General features: G+C 35.4%; 1 protein-coding gene across 1 annotated transcript in view; it reads right to left on the bottom strand.

Moving 5' to 3' along the window:
* The window catches only part of LOC149786059 (uncharacterized), a 33356-nt gene extending 10495 nt beyond the window's left edge, over nt 1-22861 (bottom strand). Inside the window, exons 1-5 of the mRNA XM_089976347.1 lie at nt 21687-22861; nt 14904-15305; nt 10934-11113; nt 9149-9222; nt 4774-5040 (exon numbers count right to left, since the gene is read on the bottom strand). Of these exons, the coding sequence (XP_089832473.1) occupies nt 4774-5040; nt 9149-9222; nt 10934-11113; nt 14904-15305; nt 21687-22542 (1779 nt within the window). The 5' untranslated portion in view covers nt 22543-22861. The remainder of the gene's footprint in view (nt 1-4773; nt 5041-9148; nt 9223-10933; nt 11114-14903; nt 15306-21686) is intronic.
* Nucleotides 22862-26299: the final 3438 nt, after the last annotated feature.

Consider the following 26299-nt stretch of genomic DNA (forward strand, 5'->3'; position numbering starts at 1 on the left):
GTTAAAAGAATTTGAAGTAATTGCAGATCCAGGTGAGTATCAGAACAAAAAGTAAGTTTTGCATACAGTTTTCTGTAATCATGGCATGTAATATATAGATCACTATTTTTATACTCAGATGACACTTTTTTGCCACTTATATTAGTAATAGTTAAACTTGTACATCTTGGGGGAGTGTCATATATGAACTTAAAACAAAGCAGTTCAGGTTAACATTTAATATAAGTTCCCTTTGAATGGGTACCCAAGTAACTGATGATTAGAATCATCAGGTACCCAGTTGACTGATCTAAAATTTTGACATCTCTACATGTGACCTTACATGAGCGTACTAGAAATTATGGACTGTAAATAATTCTAACTGATAGGAGTACAAAGATTACAGTATTATAATTACAAATATGTACAAATATTTCATCAACTGCCACTGAAACAAGCAACTGACTTGCTTAGTTTCGAAAACTTCATCAAAAATTGACATATTTCAAAAGATCCACATTCTCTTTTGAACTGACCTCTTACAAATGAAGTTGTTGTTGTTGTGGGGTTTTAACGCCATTTTTCAGCACACAATAGGCTATGCATGGCGGCCAGTATTAATGGTGGAGGAAGAACCCGGGAAAACCCCGGGTAGAACCACCAACCCACAAGAAGCTACTGGCATACAAATGAAGTTGTAAAATTGCAGCTACTCAACTGCAATATCAGTGACCACTGTGGTTTTAATACACATACATCAGTGTGAAGATATCTGCGCATGTTCTCACATGTACATAGGGGTTATATCAAAAGAACTTTTAGAATTTTTTCTGGGTTTATTATTTTCTGTAAAGTTTCAAAAAACAAATCAACAGACCCAAAAAGGAATTGATGCTCTACTGTCTGAAAACAGTTTCCAGGAATTTAAGAAAAAATCATTTTTTTTCCTTTAACTGCCAAGTGCTGAAACCATTTCTTATATATTTGAATGATACAGTTTTCAAATTCACATGCTATATTCCCAGACAGTGTTTGGGGGTTTTGAGACTCAAAAAGTGTGTTTTGAATTCCCAAGTGGAGTCAGTGTGTGTGGTCCAAAAAAAACAACAAAATCAGCCAACTGAGAATAAACTACCTTTTCATATAAGTTATAGAAAATGACTGGAAATGCAAAATCTCAATATATGCTTTTTCAAAGCAGTCTATGTTGCTCTCAATAGTTCAATTGGGGGTTTGAAGGTAATGTGTTTTAACACTTTTCAGTAATACTGCTATGATATCTGCAATGTAGCAGCTTATAGTGATACAACTCTCCCTCAATAACTTGCGCACATCGGGGTCCAAAAACAAAGACTGCATGATAAGCAAGGGCACGAGTTACCGAGGAACCTAAAAAAATCCACTAGACATCCAGAGAACCGTGGAGTTTGGGATAGGGTGATGAAAACGGGGCTGTTTAATGACTGAATCCTCGTTTTACAATCTCATCGAGAATAATTTTCAATAAAGTGCTTTTTCCGATGAAGTCGTTCGTTAATCTATATAAATTACATTTATTTTTAGAAATGTCCAACATCTTAAAGATTGATAACATGATTCCAACTGGTTTTGACAACCAACATGATGTGCAACAACATTTGAGTATTACATCATGGCTTTTTGTTTTGTTGATTAGTCTGGTTCCAGGAGTGTTATGGATAGTATTTTCTGAAAAATGGATCTTCCAAGCAGGAAACCAAGACCAAATGTTAATACACTAACAAACAAGATTCCTTTTTATCAAAAAAAAGCAAAATTTTGTGAGACGATCATCTACATTGAAACTCAATTTTTTAGTTGTTCAATAAGGAAGATATTGATGCCATGATTTCATTGCAAGTAACAGTGAAACTTCTTATCACCCCTGAGGATATCTCTATGTGTAAATTCAGGAATACTCTGAAACTCATTTTCCCCACAACTGTCTGTGAAACAAATCTCTTTATTTTACAAAGTACTCATTTCACTTGGTTGCCTTGCTATCTTTAATCAGTTATGATTGAGTAGGTTAATTTAAGGTAGTTTAATTAGATTACATACACAATCACATTTATAACAGTGTTCGATTGATCAACTGAAATGAGTTACCTGACATACAACTGGGGCCACTGGTTCTTAACCATGTAAGATTTGTATGCCTTTTAACTTTCTTGTTAATTTCATGTCCTTTGATTCAAAGACATAATTAACATGATAATAGAAAAGGAAGCCTGCTTTTTATTTAGTGCAACAGTACAACAAATGCTTCCGCTAGTCTGATATCAAAACACAGCACTTAATTAGGTTCTCAGAGAAATGCTCGTGTACATAGCTGTTACGGTAGATTGACATGTTTTACATTTAATTACAAGAGAACACATTGCACTTATGATGATTACACTTAAAAGGAACTAAATGATAGAACCAGAACACAAATTCCAGTTAACAAAAAAATATTTAATTGGCTTTTATTTATTAAAGTACTGACTCCACTAGGTGTAAGTGACATTTTCATTGATCAAAATCTCCTTGAATATCGTTAATTAAGGAGTACTAACAATGTCATTTGGAAAGAAAAAGTAACAAATTTTATGGCTTCTTCTTGAAGTTGACATTTCATAATGTTGATTAAAATTTCCAAGTCCTATCTACTGTATTCGACGATAAAACGAGCAATATATCAAAGTTTCAGTTACCAATTTTGATCGTGATTTTCTTCAAAATCAACAAATAAGGATCAGTTCTGAGGTATTTTCTGATTTAAAAATGGGATTCACGCCTGACCCCACATTATAAGCGGGTTCACAAGTTATCAGGGAAAGAGTTATTGAGGGAGTGGTGTATCTAGCACTGGGGTATCATGCCACAGACATGTCGCATCATGTCCCACCCGGTCATATTATCCTGACACCAGTCACAACACTAACCTCTTAATGCTGAGCACCTAGTAAGGCAGCTGCCAGTACCTTTTTTATAAGTCTTTGGTATGACTCAGCAAGGCTCGAACTCACAAATTCCCTCATCCAAGGCAAGCATTCTAACAGCTTAGGCCACCAAAGTGGTTGAACATAATGCAAGTGTCTTTAGTGTTCATCTTTGCACTCACTAAAGCCTGGATGTTACTGTTCTTCAAACTTCCCTGGACAGAACCAAGTTGTTCTTCACAATCATAACATTAGCATTGTCAGAATTGTATCCGATGCTGTCTGACCATAAGGTATGCTTGTCTCCATAGAAAAATGAATATACATCACATATGGGACTGCCCATTATCGGAAATGGGGGAGGGAAATACTATTTCCAAGTTTAATGGGTGCAATTCAGGTTATACAGCAGCAATCAACACCTCTTTCCAGTTCAGGTGTTCACACTTTATCAACAAAAATTAACTGTGCAAACAGGAGGGTCTGATTATTACTGTCCTTCAATCAATCTATTTCATGGCTAAAATCATCTTCAAAAGCATGGGTCAATTACTAGTATTTTAATAAGATAAAGATAACAAAATAAAGAGAACTAATCTGAATGTTCAACGCTGTGTGTTGAATAGGTTACTTAGAGGTGGCACACCTATTTCGATTTACACTACAGAATGATTTGTTGAAATGTTGTTTTGCAGTATGTCAGGGTTTGTGTTTTGTAAAATGCTACAAACTGCTCTCCTGGCAGTGTTGAGGAGAGTTATCCACTCTCCTCAAATATTTATGGCATCATCATTTATAGCACATGATGTCATATACCAAAACCTACAAACATATCAGTATTTGTGAAAGGCTACTGCCAGTAAATCTGGGACAAAAATTGAGAAATGTATTCACAAAACATCTGGAAATCTTTGTTTTTGAACAATAAGATTGGGGACAGCAATGGATTGCTCTCCTGGAAACAATTTAAGGAGCAGGACACAATTTCAACTTTAGCCATTCTCAGATATACAACATTCAGCAACAAAGTAATTTCATCATGCATTGGGACAGATACAAAATGATCACTTTCAGTACTGAGACAAATTCAACGAGATCTTTAGTAAACTTTAATTACAGTGAAATGCATAAGCACCAATACGAACACTATCAACATATCTCCTTCAAATTTCCCATGAACTATTGAGGTCAGCAATGGCATAAAGTACAAGTTAAAAGTATTTCACAGTCCGACTGATTTTAAAGAATAAATTATTATGTTTAATTTTAGTTAATGTCTTTGGTGATTTAGTGTGTGTGTGTGTGTGTGTGTGTGTGTGTGTGTGTGTGTGTTTGGTGATATATAACTAAGCTAGTCAACCTGCTCTCTTTTGCTTGAAAATGTATTAAATAGTTCAAAGAAAACAGGTGTATGTAATATTTATATCATAAGTAACTGGTCCAGTGAGCTGTATATCCAATAAACCTCACATCTTAATAAGAAACGTCTGAAAACATGATCATATCCATCACAGAACATTACATTTGTAATGGAAAATTTATTTTGACCTTTACAGAAAAATTTCATTGAAAGTTCCAGAATGCTGAAACATGACAGTCTTGTCATACTTTATTACCCACTGTATCTAGAGAAGATAATGTGAAAAAACTAATTACAGCATCCATAAACAAAAATTATCAAAGGATTATCAAAATAATTATCTCCTACAGTTATAGCTATGTCAATAGTTGGAATGATAAATAGTCATATTAAATGCACAACACTAAGTTGAATTGGATGTCTGTTATGGAAATAGTGTCCTAAAAGAAAAAAGACAAGCACACAGACAAACAGACAATGAATTATTCCTACCCAGCCATTTGGCTGCTGTTCAATAAATGGCCGAATGTACTCTGAGAAATAACGTCTAGCCATTTCTTTCAGCTGTGATCCAACCTGTCTGCCATGAGAAACCACAAGGATGGCAGACTTGGTTAGGTAAGTGTACCATGCCACCTGTTCCCAACCCACTGTGTCCTGCAATTCCCGCCTTATCACACTTTGGAACCGGTCATATGTTTCTGCCATGATGAGGTTACGGATGACAGGCACTATGATTGGGGTCAGATTAGGAACTCTCTGCAAAATAGGAAATATCAGGACATACTGTATTTATCCAATAACAAACCCATGCTCATAATATGCCCACCCCCAATTTTGCAAAGATTTTGCAAATATTGCCTATTAAAGGACATCTTTGCTTGATAATACAAAATCCACACAATATATTTTAAAGGCTGTATCCCTCTTTCCCCATCTTAACATAGGAGAAATGAAATAAATATACTAATACTGGATCAGTGCTTATGTATCAGGGTAAGAAGAATGGAAACAATGCACCACTTACATTATACAAGCGCCAAGCTAGTGTTAACAAGGATGAACAAATATGATACTATGTTGGATCACTTGAAATTCTGTCAGGCTATATCTGTAGCAATTCAAACATGAACACTGCAATGACTGTTACCTGTTACCAGTAAGTACACAAGTTCAAATAATAGTATAATGAAAGCTAAAGCAGGATTGTTAAAGCCTGAATATACCTCCCAGATTGGTTGAACCCCTCCCCCATCGATTTAGAAAATGAAAAGAACAAATGAAATAAAAGATGCACAAAACTTAGTTCGTTAATTGATTTCTAATTTCAATCCTGATTATGACCAGGAGGGCCCCAGCACCATTATCGTCTGCACGACAAATGGAGTTTTCAGTGTAAAAGACATCCCTGCAAGCCAGTCATATCCATATGTTCATGTGTGCAAAGGGATATAACTCTAAGCTCTCAATATTACAGTAATTTACGGAATTATCTGACAGTTACCGAATAGGATGAACTATGCCACTCTGTTGCCCGAGGAAAATAGACTTGCCCACGGTGTACGCAATATGGCGCAATGTTAGTATGGAAAGTGTGTTAGCATGAAAAAGGGTGCCAGAGTTAAGGCCACTCTGGTCACAGTTAGGTTATAAATTATAAACCAGTGAATGAATGGACTAAGTTTTGTGCACATTTTATCACATTTCCATTTTTGAAATTGATAGGAGAGTGCAAACAAATGGGGAGGTATATTCAGACCATAGGAAGTTCACGTCAAATAGATTAAATATGGTGTGTGGGGGTTTGTGTGTGTGATTTTGATTTTTACTGTAGCTTTACAAATTTTCCAATCATGTCGCTACAATGTCTGCAGTGTGGCAGTTTACAGTGATGCCTAGCACTGGGGCATCATGCAGCAGACATGTAGCATGATGTCCCATAGTCACATTATCCTGACACTAGGTCAACCAGTCCTAACACTAACCCCTTAATCCTGAGCACCTAGCGAGGCAGCTGTTAGTACCATTTTTGTAAGTCTCTGGTATGACTCGGCCTGGGACTGAACCTGCACTTCAAGTGCAGAATGTGGATGGGTATTCAAGTAACATAATATACATCTCAATTAGCTGACAAATTAACTGTGAAAGGGAATGACATCTCATATTTTATTTAATACATGTTACACAAGACATCTTAATAACTATTATGATAGCAACCAGTGGAAATTTTTCACTTCTCCAACTGGTCAGCGATAGTCAGGACTTTAGTAACCCACTGGGAAAATCAATGACCTCAGGTCAGCAGATTAACATTAATCTCAAGCCCTATTAGATTCAAACACAGCCTGTTCAAGAACCAGTGAATCCAATGTTTGCAGAACAGAGCTATAGTAACTTAACTGTTATTGACTGTGAAATATATTATTTTTGGTTTCATACTAACTGGTGTGGATTCTTTGACTAGTACAAACCACAAATTTAATGAACAATCAAACATCTCTCTTGAGAAATTATAAAACATCTTTTCTAATCCACAATGATCTTTCTGCTTAACATGGTTCCCATGCCTTTTTTAAAGAAAAATTTCTGTCTTTTCCAGGATGAAATTCATTTTTTTCCAAAGTTCACTTATAACCATTACTGAATGAAATTATATAACATTTAAGCTTTTAAAAAAAAACAAAAAAACAATCCCATGCATTTCTTAAATTACAAACATGCTTCTATTTAAAGGACCGCTCTGGTGGCGTAGTGGTTAGTGTGTCTGCCTCGTATGCGGGAAGTCGTGGGTTCGATCCCTGGCCGAGTCATACCAGAGACTTACAAAAATGGTACTAACAGCTGCCTCGCTTGGCGTTCAGCATTAAGAGGTTAGTGTTAGGACTGGCTGGCCTGGTGTCAGGATAATGTGACTGGGTGGGACATCATGCTACATGTCTGCGGCATGATGCCCCAGTGCTAGACATCACTATAAACTGCCACATTGCAGACATCATAGCAATATGACTGAAAAATTGTTAAGGCTATGTTAAAAATCAAAATCACATCACATCTATTTAAAGCCTATCATATAACATCTGAATCAGGCAATGACCCTTTACTAAACCACAAAATGTATCCTAAGAAATAAGCATGGCTTATGAAAATTTAGACAAATTTGCATCTTAACTCATTTCAAAAAAAATTTTTAACTTGGCTGAACTGCATTATTTTCTTTGAAGAAACAATAAAATGAAGAAATGAAATTAGTTTTGCTTTCCTTTCAAACTTTTAATTAACAAATAATCAATTGTCAATGAAGATAGCGAAGTCTCGTGTAAAATATCTATTCAAAGACACAGCATTTAATTATGGTAAACAAATGTTATTGGTGTCAGCAAATTCAAAACCATGGGAAGGATTTGGCACATGTACCACTTGAAATGTATATGCATGACAAGGAAAACACACATTTCATATCACAGTATAAAAAAACAACAAATTCAAAGTATTATTAGAATTTTATCTTATAAAGAATAAAGTTTCAACCCTACATTAATATGTGCCTATAAAAACAAAAAGCCATCAATATTTTTCAAACAACCTAAACTACTTAAGCGAATTTCGTTAAAAAACATTTAAAAAAAAGCTTAGAAAAGGGTTGAATTTAATTTTGACAAAAAAAAACAACTTCAAAATCATAGACTACTGTATTTGAAAAAGGCTTGAATTTTCTGTAAAATCAACTCGTCTCCTTGTAATCTGATAAACCAGTCCACAAACATGCACTGATACTCACATGCACTTGTATCTTAAACTTTACTTAATATATACCACAAGGGATGACACTTCTCCCATTTCTACAGCAACTTATTTAAGAATTGACACTGATATTTCAAGCTACATCATTTAGCATGAGCATTCAGCCCCGAAATTAGACAATTCAGACCTATATCAAATTTGATTTCCTACTCCATCTATAAGGAATAGCAGACCATTTTTCAACATTATCACCAGACTTGGCTATGATCGTGTTAACTTAGTAAGCAAGTGAAATGTGCTGAATGGAACAGTGCTCTCTCATTGGTCCACGAAAAACAAGGCTATCAGATGGTGTGGTATGTCATTTTGGTAGATTATTAAGTCAGTAGATTTCTGCATAATTTTATGTGGCAATGTTTGGTAAAACGTTTACTGCAAAGGTGAGTTATGGACAGTTACTTTTGACAATAATGTTTAACACTGTGTTTTCTTTACTAACTAATAAATAACAAATTTGATCACAATGCATTTTTGATATCTTCAGATATAGAAACAGACACTGGTGAAGATGAGCTGTATTATTTATCACTTAAACTTGTTGAGATCATGTGTCACAGACATGTTTGCTTGTTCTGATGTGAGACTGGTCTTCATATCTTTTTTATAAGAAAAGATATCAATATGAACCTGTCTGTGGACAAACCAGCCTACTAGTAGAATCTAATCAACTGAGCATTTGAATTGACAATATAAATATTTTACAGCAAGCATCCAAATGATCCATACCACAACCTCTGAACATTCTGGTCAGAACTCAAAAAATTAAACTAAAAGTTTAATTATAACTCGATTATATATTTGTTTCTGTCATCATACGGTAGCAGAAAATTCCTGGTTCTTTTTCCCTAAGGGTTATCAATATTTTCAAAATTAAGGACTTTTCCTGACCAGAAAAAAATCAAACATTTCTCCAGGCTTTCCCTGATTTTCCGGTAGCATGGGAACCCTGGCTGAAACAAGAGGACACCAATCCTAATCCAATAATGTATGCAAAAAATGAAAATGACACTTTTTTAACGTAAAATCTGAAAACTAATGCTGGTGAAAATAAATGAATTGACTTTACCTCTTGGAAATATCTTGATTCAGTGTAATCTCCAATGTGTCTTAAATACTCAACAAGCGAACTGAGGTTAGAACCTGCAATAAAAAATGTGAAATGAGAGACATGGGCATAAAGGTATCTGGCAGATGCAGCATCGCTTCAAATCATGCAATGTATAGAAAAGGATATGCAGTTATAAAGCAGTAAGAATAGCTAATACATTGTTCATACAGATCTGCAGAGGTTTTTTAAAGGACTTTTCAAGGAATATTTTGTCTTACAGGGACTGAACTATCTCCATATGTTACTTCTGTTAACTACCAGTGTCGAGTTCCATCTGATCCCCAAATTTGATCCCAGGTTATTGATTTGTTGTTTTGGGCATTAAGTCAATAAATTTAATTCTAAATTTAAAATCTCATATTTTAATCAGCTTTAATTAATACTGTTTATTTCCTTGTGTAAATTAATCAAGTTTGAGGCAAAGTTTGAGTTTTTCAACAAATTCAAGGCTAAAACCAACTGTTTTAAGCTCAAGAAGTGTGCTAGGCAACCCCTAAAATTTAGATTTTTTTTCTCAAGGTTTTATGAACCATGTAATAATATGACTAATAACTGATATCAAAGATGTATTCATAGCAAGGAAAATATAATGAAAAAGTACAATGTAGACTTAACCACTTGAAAGAAATGTCCTGACTTCTTGAATCAGGCACCTTATTTCTATACACATAAAATCCAAATTTTCTATTTAGGCACCTCATTGTTGTACACATACATTTTGAATTAGGCACCTCACTACTATGAACATACAGGGGCCCCGAGTGGCCAAGTGGTCTAAAGCGCTCTCCGTTACGGATCACTGCCATCTCACCTCTGTCTGTGTGGGTTTGAGTCTCGGATTCGGCCAATGTGGGTATGTGAGAAAGCTTGCCAGTAGCTTCTCGAGGGTCGGTGGTTCTTTCTGGGGATTTCCCAGGTTCTTCCTCCACCGTTAATACTGGCCGCCATGTATAGCCTATCGTGTGCTGAAAAATGGCGTTAAACAACAACAACAACAACAACAACTATGAACATACAAGCCAAATTTTTTAAGTAAAAAATATGGCCTTACTTCAAGTAAATTGGAGTGTTAGATGAGGGTTGAATAAGCAAAGTATCATGCAGAAGAGAATTAAGTTTTTGATATTTAGATGACAATACAATATACTATAACATTTAATTTCATTACCAAAAATGGTTGTTGCTCAAAGGTGTTACCTATATTTGTGAGAAGTTTTTCGTATGTCTGACATTTACTATCCCAACACAAGTGTGTGAAAAGGTTCCTTCAATCTGCAGCCTTTTGTCTAAGCATACATGTACAGCACTGGAAAGTAGTATGGACATATACCATCTGGTGATATAGATTCTGTGGTAACCCATTCAAGTTTTATCTCTGTCTACGTGAGTTCGAGTCTCGTATTCGGACAGTGTGGGTATGTGAGAAAGCTTGCCAGTAGCTTCTCGTGGGTCAGTGGTTCTTTCCGGGGTTTCCCGGGTTCTTCCTCCATCAATTATACTGACCGCCATGTATAGCCTATCGTGTGCTGAAAAATGGCATTAAACCCTACAAGAGCAACAAGTTTCATCTGAATGTTATGGAGAGGCTAAACTAAAATTCATATGAAAGAATACTGAAAAAAAGTTTTTGAAAAGATGCTGGTGAAACAAAAATGAAAAAACAAAGTACTGACACACCATTAAAAATGTTGTAGATAAGTGAAAACTTAAGGCTTAGATCACAGTAAATGCTTGTTTCTTTACCTCCTTCAGGTTCCGAAGAGGACTGACTTGATTCTCTGCGAAATATAATCTGATCTCCTATCTGCTGGAGACGATGTGCAACATCAGTAAGTCGTCTGTTTTGCTCTGTATCATCTGCCTGGCTGAACTCAGCCCCTGCATTAACCTCGCCATGTTCTTGTTCTAGACCATGAACACCATCTAAAATGGTCAAGCAGATATGATACACTATACCATAAATACTGTAAATTAACGAATACAATATGTGTTCAATTATATCATGCACTCATGTATTACTTGCAATATCTTAGATTATATGCAGATGTATACAACCCACAGGTTTTCAAGATTTTGGTCATTTATTATTATAAATGACCAAAATTTGTGCTGGCTTCCTTTGATTTTAAACACTGTATAAAATAGTAGGGTGTGGTGAATCATCCTTTCTGTTTACCATTGAATAAATGAACTGTCTAAATGTCAATCCATGTGCTCCACTTGATAAAAGGTCATACTGCAGCAGAGCCATCTAAAAAAATTACAGAGATCTTGGAAACACTTAATTACGCGCATTTGGACGACAATTTTTGATCTGGGACGCAGAAAATCCCTGTGGCAGGAGTCCTCCGTACACATGTAATATGTGTGCAGCAAAATTCAGACTTGCCAGTCCTGGTTCAGCCACTTGCTTTGTGAGAAAATGTGTTGATCAGTTACTTGTGCTAAAATTACAATGACAGAATTCAGTGACTTAAAGACCCCTTGATACATACATGTTGCCATTTTATAAGAGTACATAAAAAAGAACATGATGCAATAGCTGGATGGCAAGTTCAAAGGTTTTGACTGGTGGCCACGTGGGAATATGTAGATATTTACAGTGACTGAATTCAGAGGCAGCAAGACCCAGAGATGTACATGTGGTCATTTATAAAAGTACATCAAATAAACAACTTTCGCTTTCGTTATTGTGTTCATTTCCGAATGTAGCGGAATAAGCAACGCACGTGACCTCAGAATCAAGGCATGTTGAGACTTAGACAAAATGCAATTTGTAAGTGGGTGACAAGTCGCCTAAAAATGTAAACTTCACCTTCTTCTGTTAGGAAAGCGAAAACGACTTTGCCCTGTGATTATTTAAGAGGTACATTGACTGACCATACCAAAGTTTTAAATGCCCCTCGCCTCAGCCCGATTAGTTCTAGTGTTGTAGCAAAATGTATTCATCAAGGCATCAGTAGCTAGGCCTAGTTTTTATATCAATTACGTTGACAAACAAACTCTTGCCCATTCACAAGCATTATGTTTTGATAGCTGATTGACCATTAACCCTTTTCCGTGTAAGGTAGCAACTATCAATTTCCTGCATGCTGTCCTTTGATGATAAAACGTACAAACTTGTGTTTTAAGATCAGAATCGGTGATCTGGATACATATCAACGGCCTCTTATACACTATTTCGTCATAAAATTAGTTTGAAACTGTAAGTGAACCAGTAGGATTAACGGGAAATAATGGCGGACTTCGCTAAGTCTGGGATGTACCAGTTTATTAGATTGTTTTCTTAAATAATCGGGCAAATATATTCAGAAAAAAGTATACAAATCATTGAAACCAAAGCCTAGGTATTATTTTATTAAAGCTTTAACTTTAAAATGCAAATTATGGAGGTCAGAAATGTATTTGACAATGCTATGTTGTGGAATTCGTGAGATGCACTTTAAGGTCTAAGCTGTTTTCTGACTTGACACATAATTGCGAAAATACGGGGGAAAAAACATCAAATCAGATACTATTTATTTGCCTAAAATTACTACAAATACATATACAAATAAATAAACCATAAATATGTGACCCTGTCAATGGACTGTTATAATGAAGCTATTTGATAGTGAGTGATTACATTACGAAAACCTCTCCATCTAAAAAATAGATGCACTCACGTCTGTGTTGATTCTGTAGGAAAGAAGGGACTGCAACTTTTGACGGTGGGACTTCTATTTTTACCAAAATGGGAGTCCTGGACTCCTAGTTTTAAAATCCTAGCGGGACCTCTGCATTACATGACAGTGCCGCCTGCTTTCTTTGTTAAATGCATGAACAAAGCTGTGCCTTTCCCTTTATTCAAAATCAAAAAATTAATAAACTACCCATAAATAACTGCCAGATGGCATGAACTACACACCTTCCTACGTTACAATGGCAGCTGGGCAAGAATAACACTGGCTACTATTCACAATGGACTCTATAAATGTGAAATTCTTCCAGAAGTCAACTTATCTAGCCCTGAATCCAACTATGATAGCAAATCAGACACAGCATAAAGATCTCAACAGTCAATGAAGCATGCCTAGCTGAGGTTATGGATGTTATTCAAGACAGCCAGTATGTTGAAATTCTGATAAACAAAATTTTTACCACTCATTTTATAATACTACTGACACTGATATACGATGCTACTGAAGTTCATAATTTAAAATTATATCTATGGTGTGTGGGGGGTTTGTGTGTTTTGGATTTTTAATGTAGCTTTAACAATTTTTCAGTCATATTGCTATGATGTCTGCAGTGTGGCAATTTATCATGATGTCTAGCACTTGGGCTTCATGCAGCAGATATGTATCATGATGTCAAACTCAGTCACATTATCCTGACACCAGGCCAACCAGTCCTAACACTAACACTTAATGCTGAGTGCCAAGCAATGCAGCTGCTAATACCATTTTCTAAGTCTTTGGTGTGACTCAGCTAGGGTTCGAAACCGTGACCTCCCACATCTGAGGTGGATGCTCTAACCACTAGGCCACCGGAGCAGTCAATATATCTATGGTAGTTGAAGATTTCAGCATAAACAACAACGCAACTGTTCTTCATAAATTAGTACATTATTAAACTGAAGATGCTGACTTTATAATATTGATCTTGTTATTATATCATCATTAGACTTTGAAAACTTTAACTGAAAGTAAAACATAACTATGTATTCAACATTAGACTCATTAACTATTTTGAACTTGGTGCTTTTTTGAAACAGGAAAAAAGTCTTTTAAAATATTATTGCAATGTGATAATATAAGTAAAAATAAAATTGTATGACATGCAGACATATATGCCCTGACTGGGGGGGGGGGGAACAGGGAAAAACCTGGATAACCCGTGTTATGTTAGGTAATCTACATTAGTTTACCCAGCTTGCTGTTGAAATAATAATAATCATAATAATTACTAGAAACAACCTTCCTGGTTCACCATGATGGCAAAATCTTTTTGATTTATTCTACATTTCCCACACCTCCACTATCAATGCTTCATATCTACTTGTGTAACCATAAATCTATCTATTATACTATGCATTCTCCAGCTTAGACTGCAAGTATACAGTATGGAAAAGAATAACAAAGAAAATAAAATATGAAATGCAATGTAAATGATGTCATATTTGTGTATTTGACCTTCAATCAATCCCAACGAACAGAGGGAAGGGACCCAAAAATGTATACCCCCTAAAGCACTCACTGTTATAGATCACTGCTATCCCACTTGTCTGCATGGGTTTGAGTCTCAGGCTTGGCCAATGAGGGTACATGAGAAAGCTTGCCAGTAGCTTCTCAGGGGTCAGTGGTTCTTTCAGTGGGTTTTCCGGGTTCTTCCTCCAACATTGATACTGGCTGTCATGTACAGCCTATCTTGTGCTGAAAAATGACATTAAACCCTACAACAACAACTTCTTTGCAAAACTGCAAGGTCAAAATCAGTTTCACTGATTGAAAGTTTCATTTTTCTTCCAATGCTCAGAAGATTTCAGAACAAGACTTCATTAGACAAAAATTACTTAAACCATACACTGTGGAAAATCTATATATATTGATAAATGTATTATCATAACAGCTCACACTAAAACCTAGAGTTGCAATTGCTCTTATGTAAAAAGATAAATGACTCACACTAGTAGTTCCATAAACAATTATTCATGTTCTCCTTTTATACTCACCTGCAAAATCAAATGCAGGACCGTCAGTCTCTACAGTTGGTGTCAGGACTTCACTTTTATGTTCATGTGTTTCAACATCAATCACATGTTTAGCTCTGTTATGGGAATCAATGAATTCTCTCTCAGTTACAGAACAAGAAGAACTTCTACAAAAACTTCCTTTTTCTGATTCGGCTGGGCGGGCTTTTCTTAGTCCATCCAGATGCAGTTTGGAACGGTCAGCCTTCTTGGGTGGAGAGATACCTGAGGCATGGTTGACACTTAATGATGGATCTATTAATGCCTCAAATATCTCTGTTATAACATCTGACTGGAGAGGCTGCTGGGGACCTGGTGCAATATCTGTGAAACCTGCCTCTTTTGGGATGGAATGTTCCGGAACAACTATTTGCTTTGGACTTCCTGAAATTGTTGTAGAGTTCAAAATTTTAAATTACAAATTAGTGGTAAGACAAAAAACAGCAATGATATGAAATTGCATGCATTTATCTGAAATCATGGAAAGTAAGTGGGTAATGAACTTAATGCCTCATTAAAACACATCCTTAATATGTCAATCTGGATAGCAAGTATGCACAGGCTGTATCATCTATGAATCATGTTATAAATAAATAATAATAATAATAATGAGGACTTTGTATAGCGCCTAATCTTTAGAAGCTCTAAGCACTTTACAACATTAGACAACACCTATAAGATAAAAAACATATAATGATATGATTACAAAAACACCATGAAATTAGAAAACATAAAAACATGCTGAGAATATTTAAGGTAGGAAACATTATTAGGTCTTTAAGTTTGTTCTTGCAGTTGAAATAAGTGAGTTTTGAGAGCCCTCTTGAACGGATCATTGTGTCTTTGTGTCTAAGTTCAGTGGGCAATTCATTCCACGCTGCTGGGCCCTGGTATGCAAAAGAATGCTGTCCATATGACTTTGTTTTCATGGTGGGAATAATGAGTATACGACTGTCAGAAGAGGAGTGTAAGTATCTTGCTGGTGTGTACACATGGGTGAGGTTGGGTAGGTACATTGGACTAGAGTCTGTCAGTGAAACGTATCACAAAGAACAAATTTTGTGTTTCATTCTGGATCGAATGGATAGCCAGTTTAGGGTACAGAGTAACGGGGAGGTGTGCTCTGATTGTGGTACTCTAAGTATGATCCGAGCAGCTGTGTTTTGAACTTTTTGAAGTTTCGGGAGCAGATATTGAGATGAACCAGACAGAATTGAGTTACAATAGTCCAGTCTTGAAAGTACTAATGAACACACAAGCGTTTTAGTGGCATCAACTGAAAGATATTTGCGAATGGAGCTGACGCATCTCAGCTCAAGATATGCAGCCTTGAATATGTTCATGACATGTTGGTGCAATGTGAGAGTACTGTCCAGAGTAACACCTAGGTTTCGTACTGATTGTGTGAATTTAATGTTGGTGTTGCTGATATTTATTGTTTGAGGTAAAGGATGTGAATGAGAAAGTCTTTGTGTTGTGATCAGAATGGCCTCAGTTTTATCATCATTCATCTGTAACTTGTTACATGTCATACATGATTTCACATCAGAAATGCATCTCTCTACACCTTGGATGGTAGCATCAACTTCAGTTGGGTGGCTAGATTTGTATATTTGGGTGTCATCAGTATACAATTGGTGAGACACTGGATGATGATCTATGACACTTGGGAGCGACTGAGTGTACAGAATGAAGAGAACAGGTCCAAGAACAGACCCCTGTGGAACACCACAACATAGATCAACTGGGCTGGAGTGTATTCCATTTGCTGACACAATTTGTGTTCTGTTGACCAAGTAGGACTTGAACCACAGTAAGGCTGTATCATGAATGCCAAATACATGCTGGAGACGGTGAAGTAATATATCATGGTCTATTGTGTCAAATGCTGCAGACATGATTGTTCTGAACCACAACTGAACTGACACATCTATGGTCTAAAATATGGTGCCAAATCCTTATTTTCAGTCTTGTGAAATGACTTATTTATTTATTTTTTTAAATAAGGGGAAGTAGCTTCAGGGAGACACACATGGCATTTAGTCAAATATCTTAGGCAAAAATTAATTTCCATGCCAGAAATGTAAATTCATGCACATTATATATATTTGTTCTAGCTCATAAAGTGCTTGCTTTGGTTGATGAAGTATTACTTCTGTAGGCACACACAAGCTTCACATGACATGATAGGAATCTTATATTTTCACTGGTGAGTGTGTGTGTGTGTGTTATTTGGATTCTTAACGTAGCTTTTAACAATTTTTCAGTCATATCACTACGATGTCTGCAGTGTAACAGTTTATAGGGATGTCTAGCACTGTGGCATAATGCCACAGACATGTGGCATGATGTCCTGCCCAGTCACATTATCCTGACACCAGGCTGACCAGTCTTAACACTAACCTCTTATTGCTGAGCACCAAGTGAGGCAGCTGTTAGTACAATTTTTGTAAGTCTCTGGTATGTCTATTGAAAAACAATTTATTTTATACTTGCCCACAAATTAGTGGATTTTCCAATAGAAATAATTTTGATAATTCACCTTGGTAAATTATGAAAATTATGTTTTTTAAGTGGTCAATAAACATATAATATCATGACAAAGAAATATGATCTGCCATTTTGTTACTTGCAGGCCCAAGTGATAAGTATGGCCACCTTTCATGCAACAGTACCAGGTTCAAATCCCACAACATATTTAATTTTCTTCTTTGAACTTAAGGAATGAGAATAATCTTACTATTAATATTTTCTGTGATAATATAAACAAAACACAGCAGGACATAAATGGTATAAATAATTGATGGGAAATATACTTCTATCTGTCAATGCACTGAGATTTAAACACACAATAAGATATTTTTTGTTATGAGTGAATAATGGATATATTTCATCTCATGGGTCAAAAATTCATGTATTATCACTTCTGGCTTCCCCATCATGATAATTGCAAATTGGAAGAATAATTCTCAAGGCCTTCCAAATGAAGCTATCAGACAGCAAGTAAAAGTACTAGGAATTTATCTTGGAAAAGATCAGAAAATTATAAACTATGAGCAAATTAGAAAGAAAGTAGGAAAGCACATTGAAACATGGACAGATAGGAATTTAGGTTTTGCCTTAAAAATTCAAATTGCTAAAACTTACTTATATAATTCTATATGGTATGAATTTAATACAACTGACTTTGAAAAACTATACCTAAACAAACTCGACTCACTAATACTGAAATTTATATGGAGTAAAATATACAGGATATCCAAAGAAACTCTTCAAAAGAAACCGGATAAAGGTGGAGTAGGTTTGCCCAACCTATCTATCAAACAATATACAAACATAATAAATAGGCTTAATAGTCTAGCAAACAAACCAACATACTACTGGCAAGGCTTATATCTATACTGGTTTGGTAATTTCATACCAAAAAACACCCAATTACACCAAGACATTGCCAAAATGAACAACCTTAAATTACAAATTCAAACTCCTCCCAAAACTACATGCAAAATAATTTTGACAATTAAGAAATTTGCTACTAACTTAGAAATTTGGCAACAATTAGAGAAGAACATACTTGAAACTAAGCTGGAAGAATTAAATTACAAACCTAATAACATAGAAACCAAAATTAATAATGTTGACTGGACCAGTATCTGGAAACATTGCAAAGGAATCAATGATCCCACTAAATTTGCTAATATTTATTTATACCTTAATAATGCGTGGTGGACTGAAGAGGAAGCACATAAAAGAAATATACTACCCAATATCTCACCATGCTATTTATGCAGAAGTGCATTAGACAGCAAAAACCACATTATACTAGAATGTAACTATCTAACAAATTCTAGACAAAAACTTGTAAACAAAATCATCAGACAACAAGGCAGTTACAACCCAATGCAACTATTATACACTGGTCAGATACATAATAAACAATTATACATAGATACAATTAATTTTATAATGAAAGCCATAGATGAAAGAAAGAAAAAGAAAAATTTAAGTATATAAATCTTACTTAACACCTCCCCTCTGAAGAGCCAATGGCTACTTTTAATACATCAGAGGGGATAAAACTTACAGTAACATAAAAAAAAAAACATTCTGGAGAGCCCACTGGCTAGTTACAACAACACCAGGAAACATAATCCTCAGAATTCTGGAGAGCCCACAGGCTAGTCATATGACACCAGAACATATAAAAAAATAACACACTATTTTAACACCAACCCCCCCACATTTCTGGAGAGCTCAACTGCTAGTCAAATGACACATGAAAAAAATCTTTTAATAAAATGGCAATTATGGAACCCAATATATATAAAATACACACAGATTTACTTCTTGGGAAGCAAATGCGGCTGCGGGTACCAAGGAACCCATCCCCGCAGCCTCCTGTAGGGCCTCTTTTCGAATAAACATAAACAAAAAAAAAAAAGAGAGACACGGAAAAGAAAAAGAATGGGCGGGGTGGGTGTGGGCAGGTCACCAATGACTCCCTTGAGGAACCCACTCCCACTTCTCTCACTAATTTCATCATGGGAAACATAAATAACAAAATAAAGAACCATTTCAAAATTTTAATAAGTTAAACAAACGAATGTATGAAGCACTTATAGAAACAAGAGATAGAGAGAACGCGGTAGGGAGGTCATTCTCTGACACCTATATGGAACCTATTGGCGTTTTTTCTGTGTCTTACAGCATGATAAAAATAACTACTACTATATTTACATTCTCATGAAAGAATGCGCGAGAGGCACATGTGGGATACACCTAACTCCTATACGGCGCATCTCGCCTGTTATAAAATAAAATTTTTTTTATAAGACTTAACATTTGATGAAATCTGACAACTTATCAGAATGAATAATACAAAATTAGGTATAAGAAACAAAAGAGATTATACATTCACCGCTTCACTGATAATAACCACACAGCTATAAATAGCTACAGTTGTAACACAACACTGTATTCATTCATACCTATGGATGTGTGCGGGGCGCCATAACGTATGGCGCCTCGCCCACACCAGCCTGCAAATACTAAACACTGGTAATCAAATACCCTAACTTATAGGAAATAAATGAATATATAAATACTTAATATTTTATCTTTTGGCATAATTAAAGTCCAATTCAAAAGTACATAATATTTTACCCTTTGAAACAAATGAAAATATAAAATACATAATACTTTATCTTTTGGCAATTAAAGTCAAATTCAAAAGCACATAACATTTTACTTTTTGGCACAATTAAAGTCAAATTCCAAAGAAAATCCAAATTCTATTATCATTTCTCCTGGAAATTATGATGAATAGCTGACAGGAAACAAGTCAGGAGCCATCGGTTCCCTGCAACGGTCAAGTGCACCCCATCAGGGGCCATAAAAACACTTAAAAATCCTTCTAGCCAACAATAAATAATCCGACTGCTATTGGACAGAACACGGAATAACTCCAAATTTACAAGTCTAACTCGTCGACTATATTGTGCACGAGTTAAACCTCGTGGGACAAAGCGTGGCAACAAAGACCCAACCATGATATACTGGATGCCTTGATCCAAGAATAGTCTAAATAATTGTAAAATCTGATTAACAAGAATATTAGGCTCTAGATGGCCAATGTCATTTTCTCCCAACTTGATTACTACCACATCAGGTATTGGATCTAAAACGCTGGGACGATTCATAAACGTCTCAACTCTTGCCCCTGGTCGACCATCCCAGGTAACAACAAAATTGGAAGGCAATCCACAAATAGGTAACAAGTGAGGCAATTGGCTGAATTGAGCCACAAAACTATGACCAACAAAGTGGATATACATGGTAGAAAAAATGCAATTACTTTCAAAAAGAAGAGCTCTGGCGGAAGGTCAAAAGAATTGACTCCCCTTGGGATCCATAACGTGAGCAAACTTCTTAATTATGCTAAGGCATATAAACCAACTAAAACTTAAAATTAATAAACAGAAACAAATACGGCATATTATCATGTGCTAAGGCACATTCAAACAAAAACTTAACAAGCCCTCACACCCAATACATAACACTATACGAAAGTATGCCATGGCATACTTATTACAGATGCAGAACACACACTCAAAAAGCAAGAATACAAATGCACACAATTATTATTTTTGGGAGTTAGATAATATACAACTAATAGAATTTGACCAATTTATGCTGTCCTATAACACTTACACCTACTTTGACAACAACAACAATAACAACATCAACAATAACAACAACAACAATCACCACAAAATTAAACAAAAAAAAGGACAAATGACTTTGGCAAAGTCACTCTATCCAAATAATCAACAGGGAAAGGGGAGGAAATTAGCCCTGGGCTTGATAGCCTTAGGGAGAAGAGTACGACCCTGAATCCGAAGCAACCGGTAGAATTCTACTGAGTGTCAGCCCAGACACTTGATGGATAGTACACCACCTGCTTCCTTGGGATAATTATAACTCTAAAAAATTTGATGGATAAAACAAAAATCAACCCTTCAAAATTTATACTCGCATTATTGTTTTTATAACACTAATACCTACAGACCTTGGGGAAGGACAAGGTACAAATACACCATACACAATTTAGATATAAAAGGGTGTCACTCTTAAGTCGCAACCAGCTATATATGCTGGGACGGGACTTAAGGGTGTCAACAAACCATCATGAAAATACTTATCTCTCACTCACTGAAAGAAAGATCATATTCACTCGATACAAGCAAACAACCTCTATATAATTACCTTTCTTCTTTTTCCTTAAACTATTCCTAAGCCTTGCAAATAAATGGAATGGTCCCTGCTTTGTGCTGGAAGTGTCTGACTCTTTAGTGACCTCCTTAATGTAGGTTTCCCTATGTGTCCTATGTGAGCCACCATATTCAGATTTAATGTCCACTGTTTCAGATTTCTCTGTTGTTCTAGACATACCATTTTTCCTTGTTGTGTGTTGCTCTGTGTAACATTTTGTTTCAAGATGAGCGGTTTTCATCACTGGAAACCTATTATTAGGGTGTTCTGCCTTGTCCTTGTCACTAACCTTTTGTCTACGGAACAAGGAACGTTTTTTATCTTTCTTTCTGTTATCATCATCCAGATCTTTCTTTGCTGATATTTGGTCTTGTTTGTTTCTTCCAAACCACATCTTCCTTTTACGTACTTTAATATCAGGTACTGACCTCTGGTCTTCATCTGTATCGGGCGATGGAAAAGAGCCAGATTTCTGTGACACATTTCGGTGAATAGCACTACCACTATGTCCTGAAGGATATCCATTCATTGTCTGTGTTTTGTTTTGCCAATTTGGCAAATTTAGTTTTGAATTTGCTGGTAACGTATTGTATTTGGTTTTATGATCACCGCCATTGTTGCTCACTGAATCCACATTGTTGGTTAAATTATCATAAATGGAGAGTCTGTTGGTTGCTTGTTTGTAGCTGTCTGCTCGTTTAAGATTTATTTCTCCTGATTTACTCTCTGATGATAAATCCTGTTTATTAGCATCATACACTGATGACGGTAACTGTTCCTGTAATGCCGAAGAGTCTTTTCTTGTCATCTGTACAGTTGTTATACGTCTGTGTATGCCTGCTTCAGCCATTTTTTATGTAATGCGGTAGTATTTCAGTAATATCTTCTGTAACGACAACAGGTTTTTTTTAAAAACTTATAGTGTTATGTTATTTTTAGATATGAGCTCATGTCATACTGTAAGAAATATATTTATAATCTACCCGACAATTTTGTTCGTTAATAAATGTTCGCTACAAATAATCTTTAAAATAACTATTAAATGACAGTTTCCAGTGAAAGACAAAATCAAACTATATGCCGTCAGTCAGTCATATGTGATGAATCTAGTTCTCATAAACAAAGGATTCAATATATGTATCTCGTATGTTTATGTTCATAGGTGTGAATACTCCAGTTTCGGAAATTACGGTATACTTGTTACGTCATTTCCGCTATAAGAGCTCGATATATTAAAAACAAACTCCGCGATTCTTGTTGGCAACAAAAATATCAATTTTCTTTTCTTTTTGTTAAAAATATTTTTTTTATAAAAAAAAGGATTTAGAGGTTTAAATAATTTATTATTTTCCCCCGTCTTGTCCGATTGTACAAATCAATCAATCAATCAGCAGTTATAAGAGAAATGAGGGAAAATATTTTTATATAAAAATACATAACGTCAGTCGGTCAACGTGTATTAATACTAATAATAGTGAGGACTTTGTATAGCGCCTAATCTTTAGAAGCTCTAAGCGCTTTACAACATTTGACAACACCTGTGAGCTAAAAAACATATAATGATATGATTACAAAAACAAACACCATGAAATTAGACAAATTAAAAAAAAAACAAAAACATGCTGAGAATATTTTAGGTAGGAAAGATTATTGGGTCTTTAAGTTTGTTCTTGCAGTCGAAATAAGTGAGTTTTGAGAGCACTCTTGAAAGTAATCACTGTGTCTTTGTGACTAAGTTCAGTGGGCAATTCATTCCACGTTGCTGGGCCCTGGTATGCAAAAGAACGCTATCCATATGACTTTGTTTTCATAGTGGGAATAATGAGTATACGATTGTCAGAAGAGGAGCGTAAGTATCTTGCTGGTGTGTACACAGGGGTCAGGTCGGATAGGTACATTGGACTAGAGTCCGACAGTGAAACGTAGCACAAAGAACAAATTTTGTGTTTCATTCTGGATCGAATGGATAGCCATTGTAGGGTACAGATCAGCGAGGAGGTGTGCTCTGATTGTGGTACTCTAAGTATGATCCGAGCAGCTGTGTTTTGAACTTTTTGAAGTTTCTGGAGCAGATATTGAGTTGAACCAGACATAATTAAGTTACAATAGTCTAGTCTTGAAAATACTAATGAACACACAAGTGTTTTAGTGGCATCAACTGAAAGATATTTGCGAATTGAGCTGATGCGTCTCAGCTCAAGATATGCAGCCTTGCATATGTTCATGACATGTTGGTGCAATGTGAGAGTACTGTCCAGAGTAACACCTAGGTTTCGTACTGATTGTGTGAATTTAATGTTGGTGCTGCTGATATTTATTGTTTGAGGTAAAGGATGCGAATGAGAAAGTCTTTGTGTCGTGATCAGAATGCACTCAGTTTTATCATCATTCATCTGCAGCTTGTTACATGTAATCCATGATTTCACATCAGAAATGCACCTCTGTACACCTTGGATGGTAGCATCAACTTCAGTTGAGTGACTAGATTTGTATATTTGGGTGTCATCAGTGTACAGTTGGTGAGACACTGGACAAACCAATAATAATTAGAAAAACTATTTAAAGACAAAGTAGTAACCCATAAATGTAGTATCATATGTAACATGTGACCTCGTCGTATTCATTATTTTGAAATACGACGATACTTGGATTTTAAAAAAAAAGTTTAAAAATGTATTTTGTACTAAAATGAGCGACTTTTGCAGCACTTCAGGTATTCAGAGAGTTAATTCCAAAACCGTATTATTGCGTTTCCGGATTTAAAAAAAAAACAAACAAACAAAAAACATATGCCTGACTCAGCTTATGAATCCGACATAGTATAGACCAATTCTTGTAATGTTTGACTGAATATTTGCTCAGACGCCTGCACTGAAATTTGTTTGATTGGTTGATAAATATATAGGGGTAAACCTGAAGAGGGCATTATCAGACGTTTGAAATACATGTAGCAGGTTATGAAGTATAACCAGCTGGTTAATATTTCAAATAAATTAAGCTTGTAAAGAAAATAAAAACCACTTCAGCTGATATTGTAGATGATTTAGTTGGTATTCCCAGCAAAACTGAGTTGATAACATTTGTAATTAATTAATTACGAATCAAATATGTCAATACTCTACATTAACCCTCACCATTGACAATAAAATAAAATCATTTCACCAACTTGTCTGTTATTATTATCATTGTTATTTATATATTTCATTTTAAAAAGTTTTAGCTGTCTCATCACATGTCATCAAGACTGTTTACATAACAGTGTAATACACATTAAGACATAATGAAATGTTCATAACAGTCCCATGCTTGATAATTCATGGACTAGTAATGTAAAAAAAATAAAAAATAAAGATTATCTTGAAGTATAAATTATGTAATTTATTTTATTGCACTTGGGTTACTGGAAAACGAAATAGTACTCACCTTTCTGGCAGTGTTGACATCAGGAATAACTGTGTGAATTTTTTTTGGTTACATAGTTCATTGAAACTTTTTTGAAACCCCATCATGCAATTTTTATACAGATAGTAACAATCATGATAAATATAACCAAAATTTTGAATATTTATATTGTCTTGTTTAATTTATTTCTTGTGCGTGATTAAACTACATATGTCAGGGTTTAAACATTTTTGTTTTTAATATACAAATATATGTTCGAGAATACCCGGAGTTGTCCGATTTTACCCCATGCTGAGCCTCTATTTTTCATGACCCAGCATGATTGCGTTATATATGTATGTTCAAAATGGATGCTGCAAAATAGCAGCTGAGGTCATCTGCTATTGTTAATTCCATTTGGCATGAAAAACTTAAACAGATAAGTCTTATTGCTTCATTCCATTTAATATTCGTCCGATAATACCCTGATTGGCGTTAATATCATTTTGGGAACCTGTTATTGTTCTGGGTGTACTGTGGATTTGTTAACAAAAAAAAAGTCTTTTCAATTAGATACACGACAAATTTCTGTATATTAATTCGTGCATTTTAATGTATATACTGTCTTGGTCTAGTGATAATGCTTTGCTTTCTGGACCGAGGATTTGTGAGTTTTGTCAAGATCAAGATACTTTCAGCCACCAAAAGAAAAGAACGCGGTGTATATACAACTCAATTTGTATCCATCCCACGTGTGTAGATCCTCGCAAAATGGCGATGGGTGTTGCATTAAGTGTGCACTAGTCATACTTCTTTAAGGATCTGCACAGCGCATTTGTTTAAATGGATATATAAAATATTTCATTCTGGACACCCTGCCGTTTCTTACTAAATCCGTCCGGCCATCTGCCCATCGGCTCTTACTGAATTGAAGAATAAAAGAATGCAAAATAACTTTTTTTAATAGTCTGCTCTTTACAAACCGCGGAAAGACAATTTATTAGCAAATTAATTTCTACGAAGTTTTCTTTTGTTCTTTTACCTTCAGATATATGTATATAACCCAATTAGATTTATACAGTTCTTCTTTTACGTTTAAATCTAACACTATAACAGTACACGTTTCTTCCGCAAATTTGTACGAGTTAATTTTCAAATTGCCGTTTTACCCTTCGCCAGCGACATAGTCTCTTCCATCCACGCGTGTGTTTAAAAGGTTAAAAAGA

This window comes from Sinohyriopsis cumingii, chromosome 12 (assembly GCF_028554795.1).
Source record: "Sinohyriopsis cumingii isolate HCF-2022 chromosome 12, ASM2855479v2, whole genome shotgun sequence".
Lineage (NCBI taxonomy): Eukaryota > Metazoa > Mollusca > Bivalvia > Unionida > Unionidae > Sinohyriopsis > Sinohyriopsis cumingii.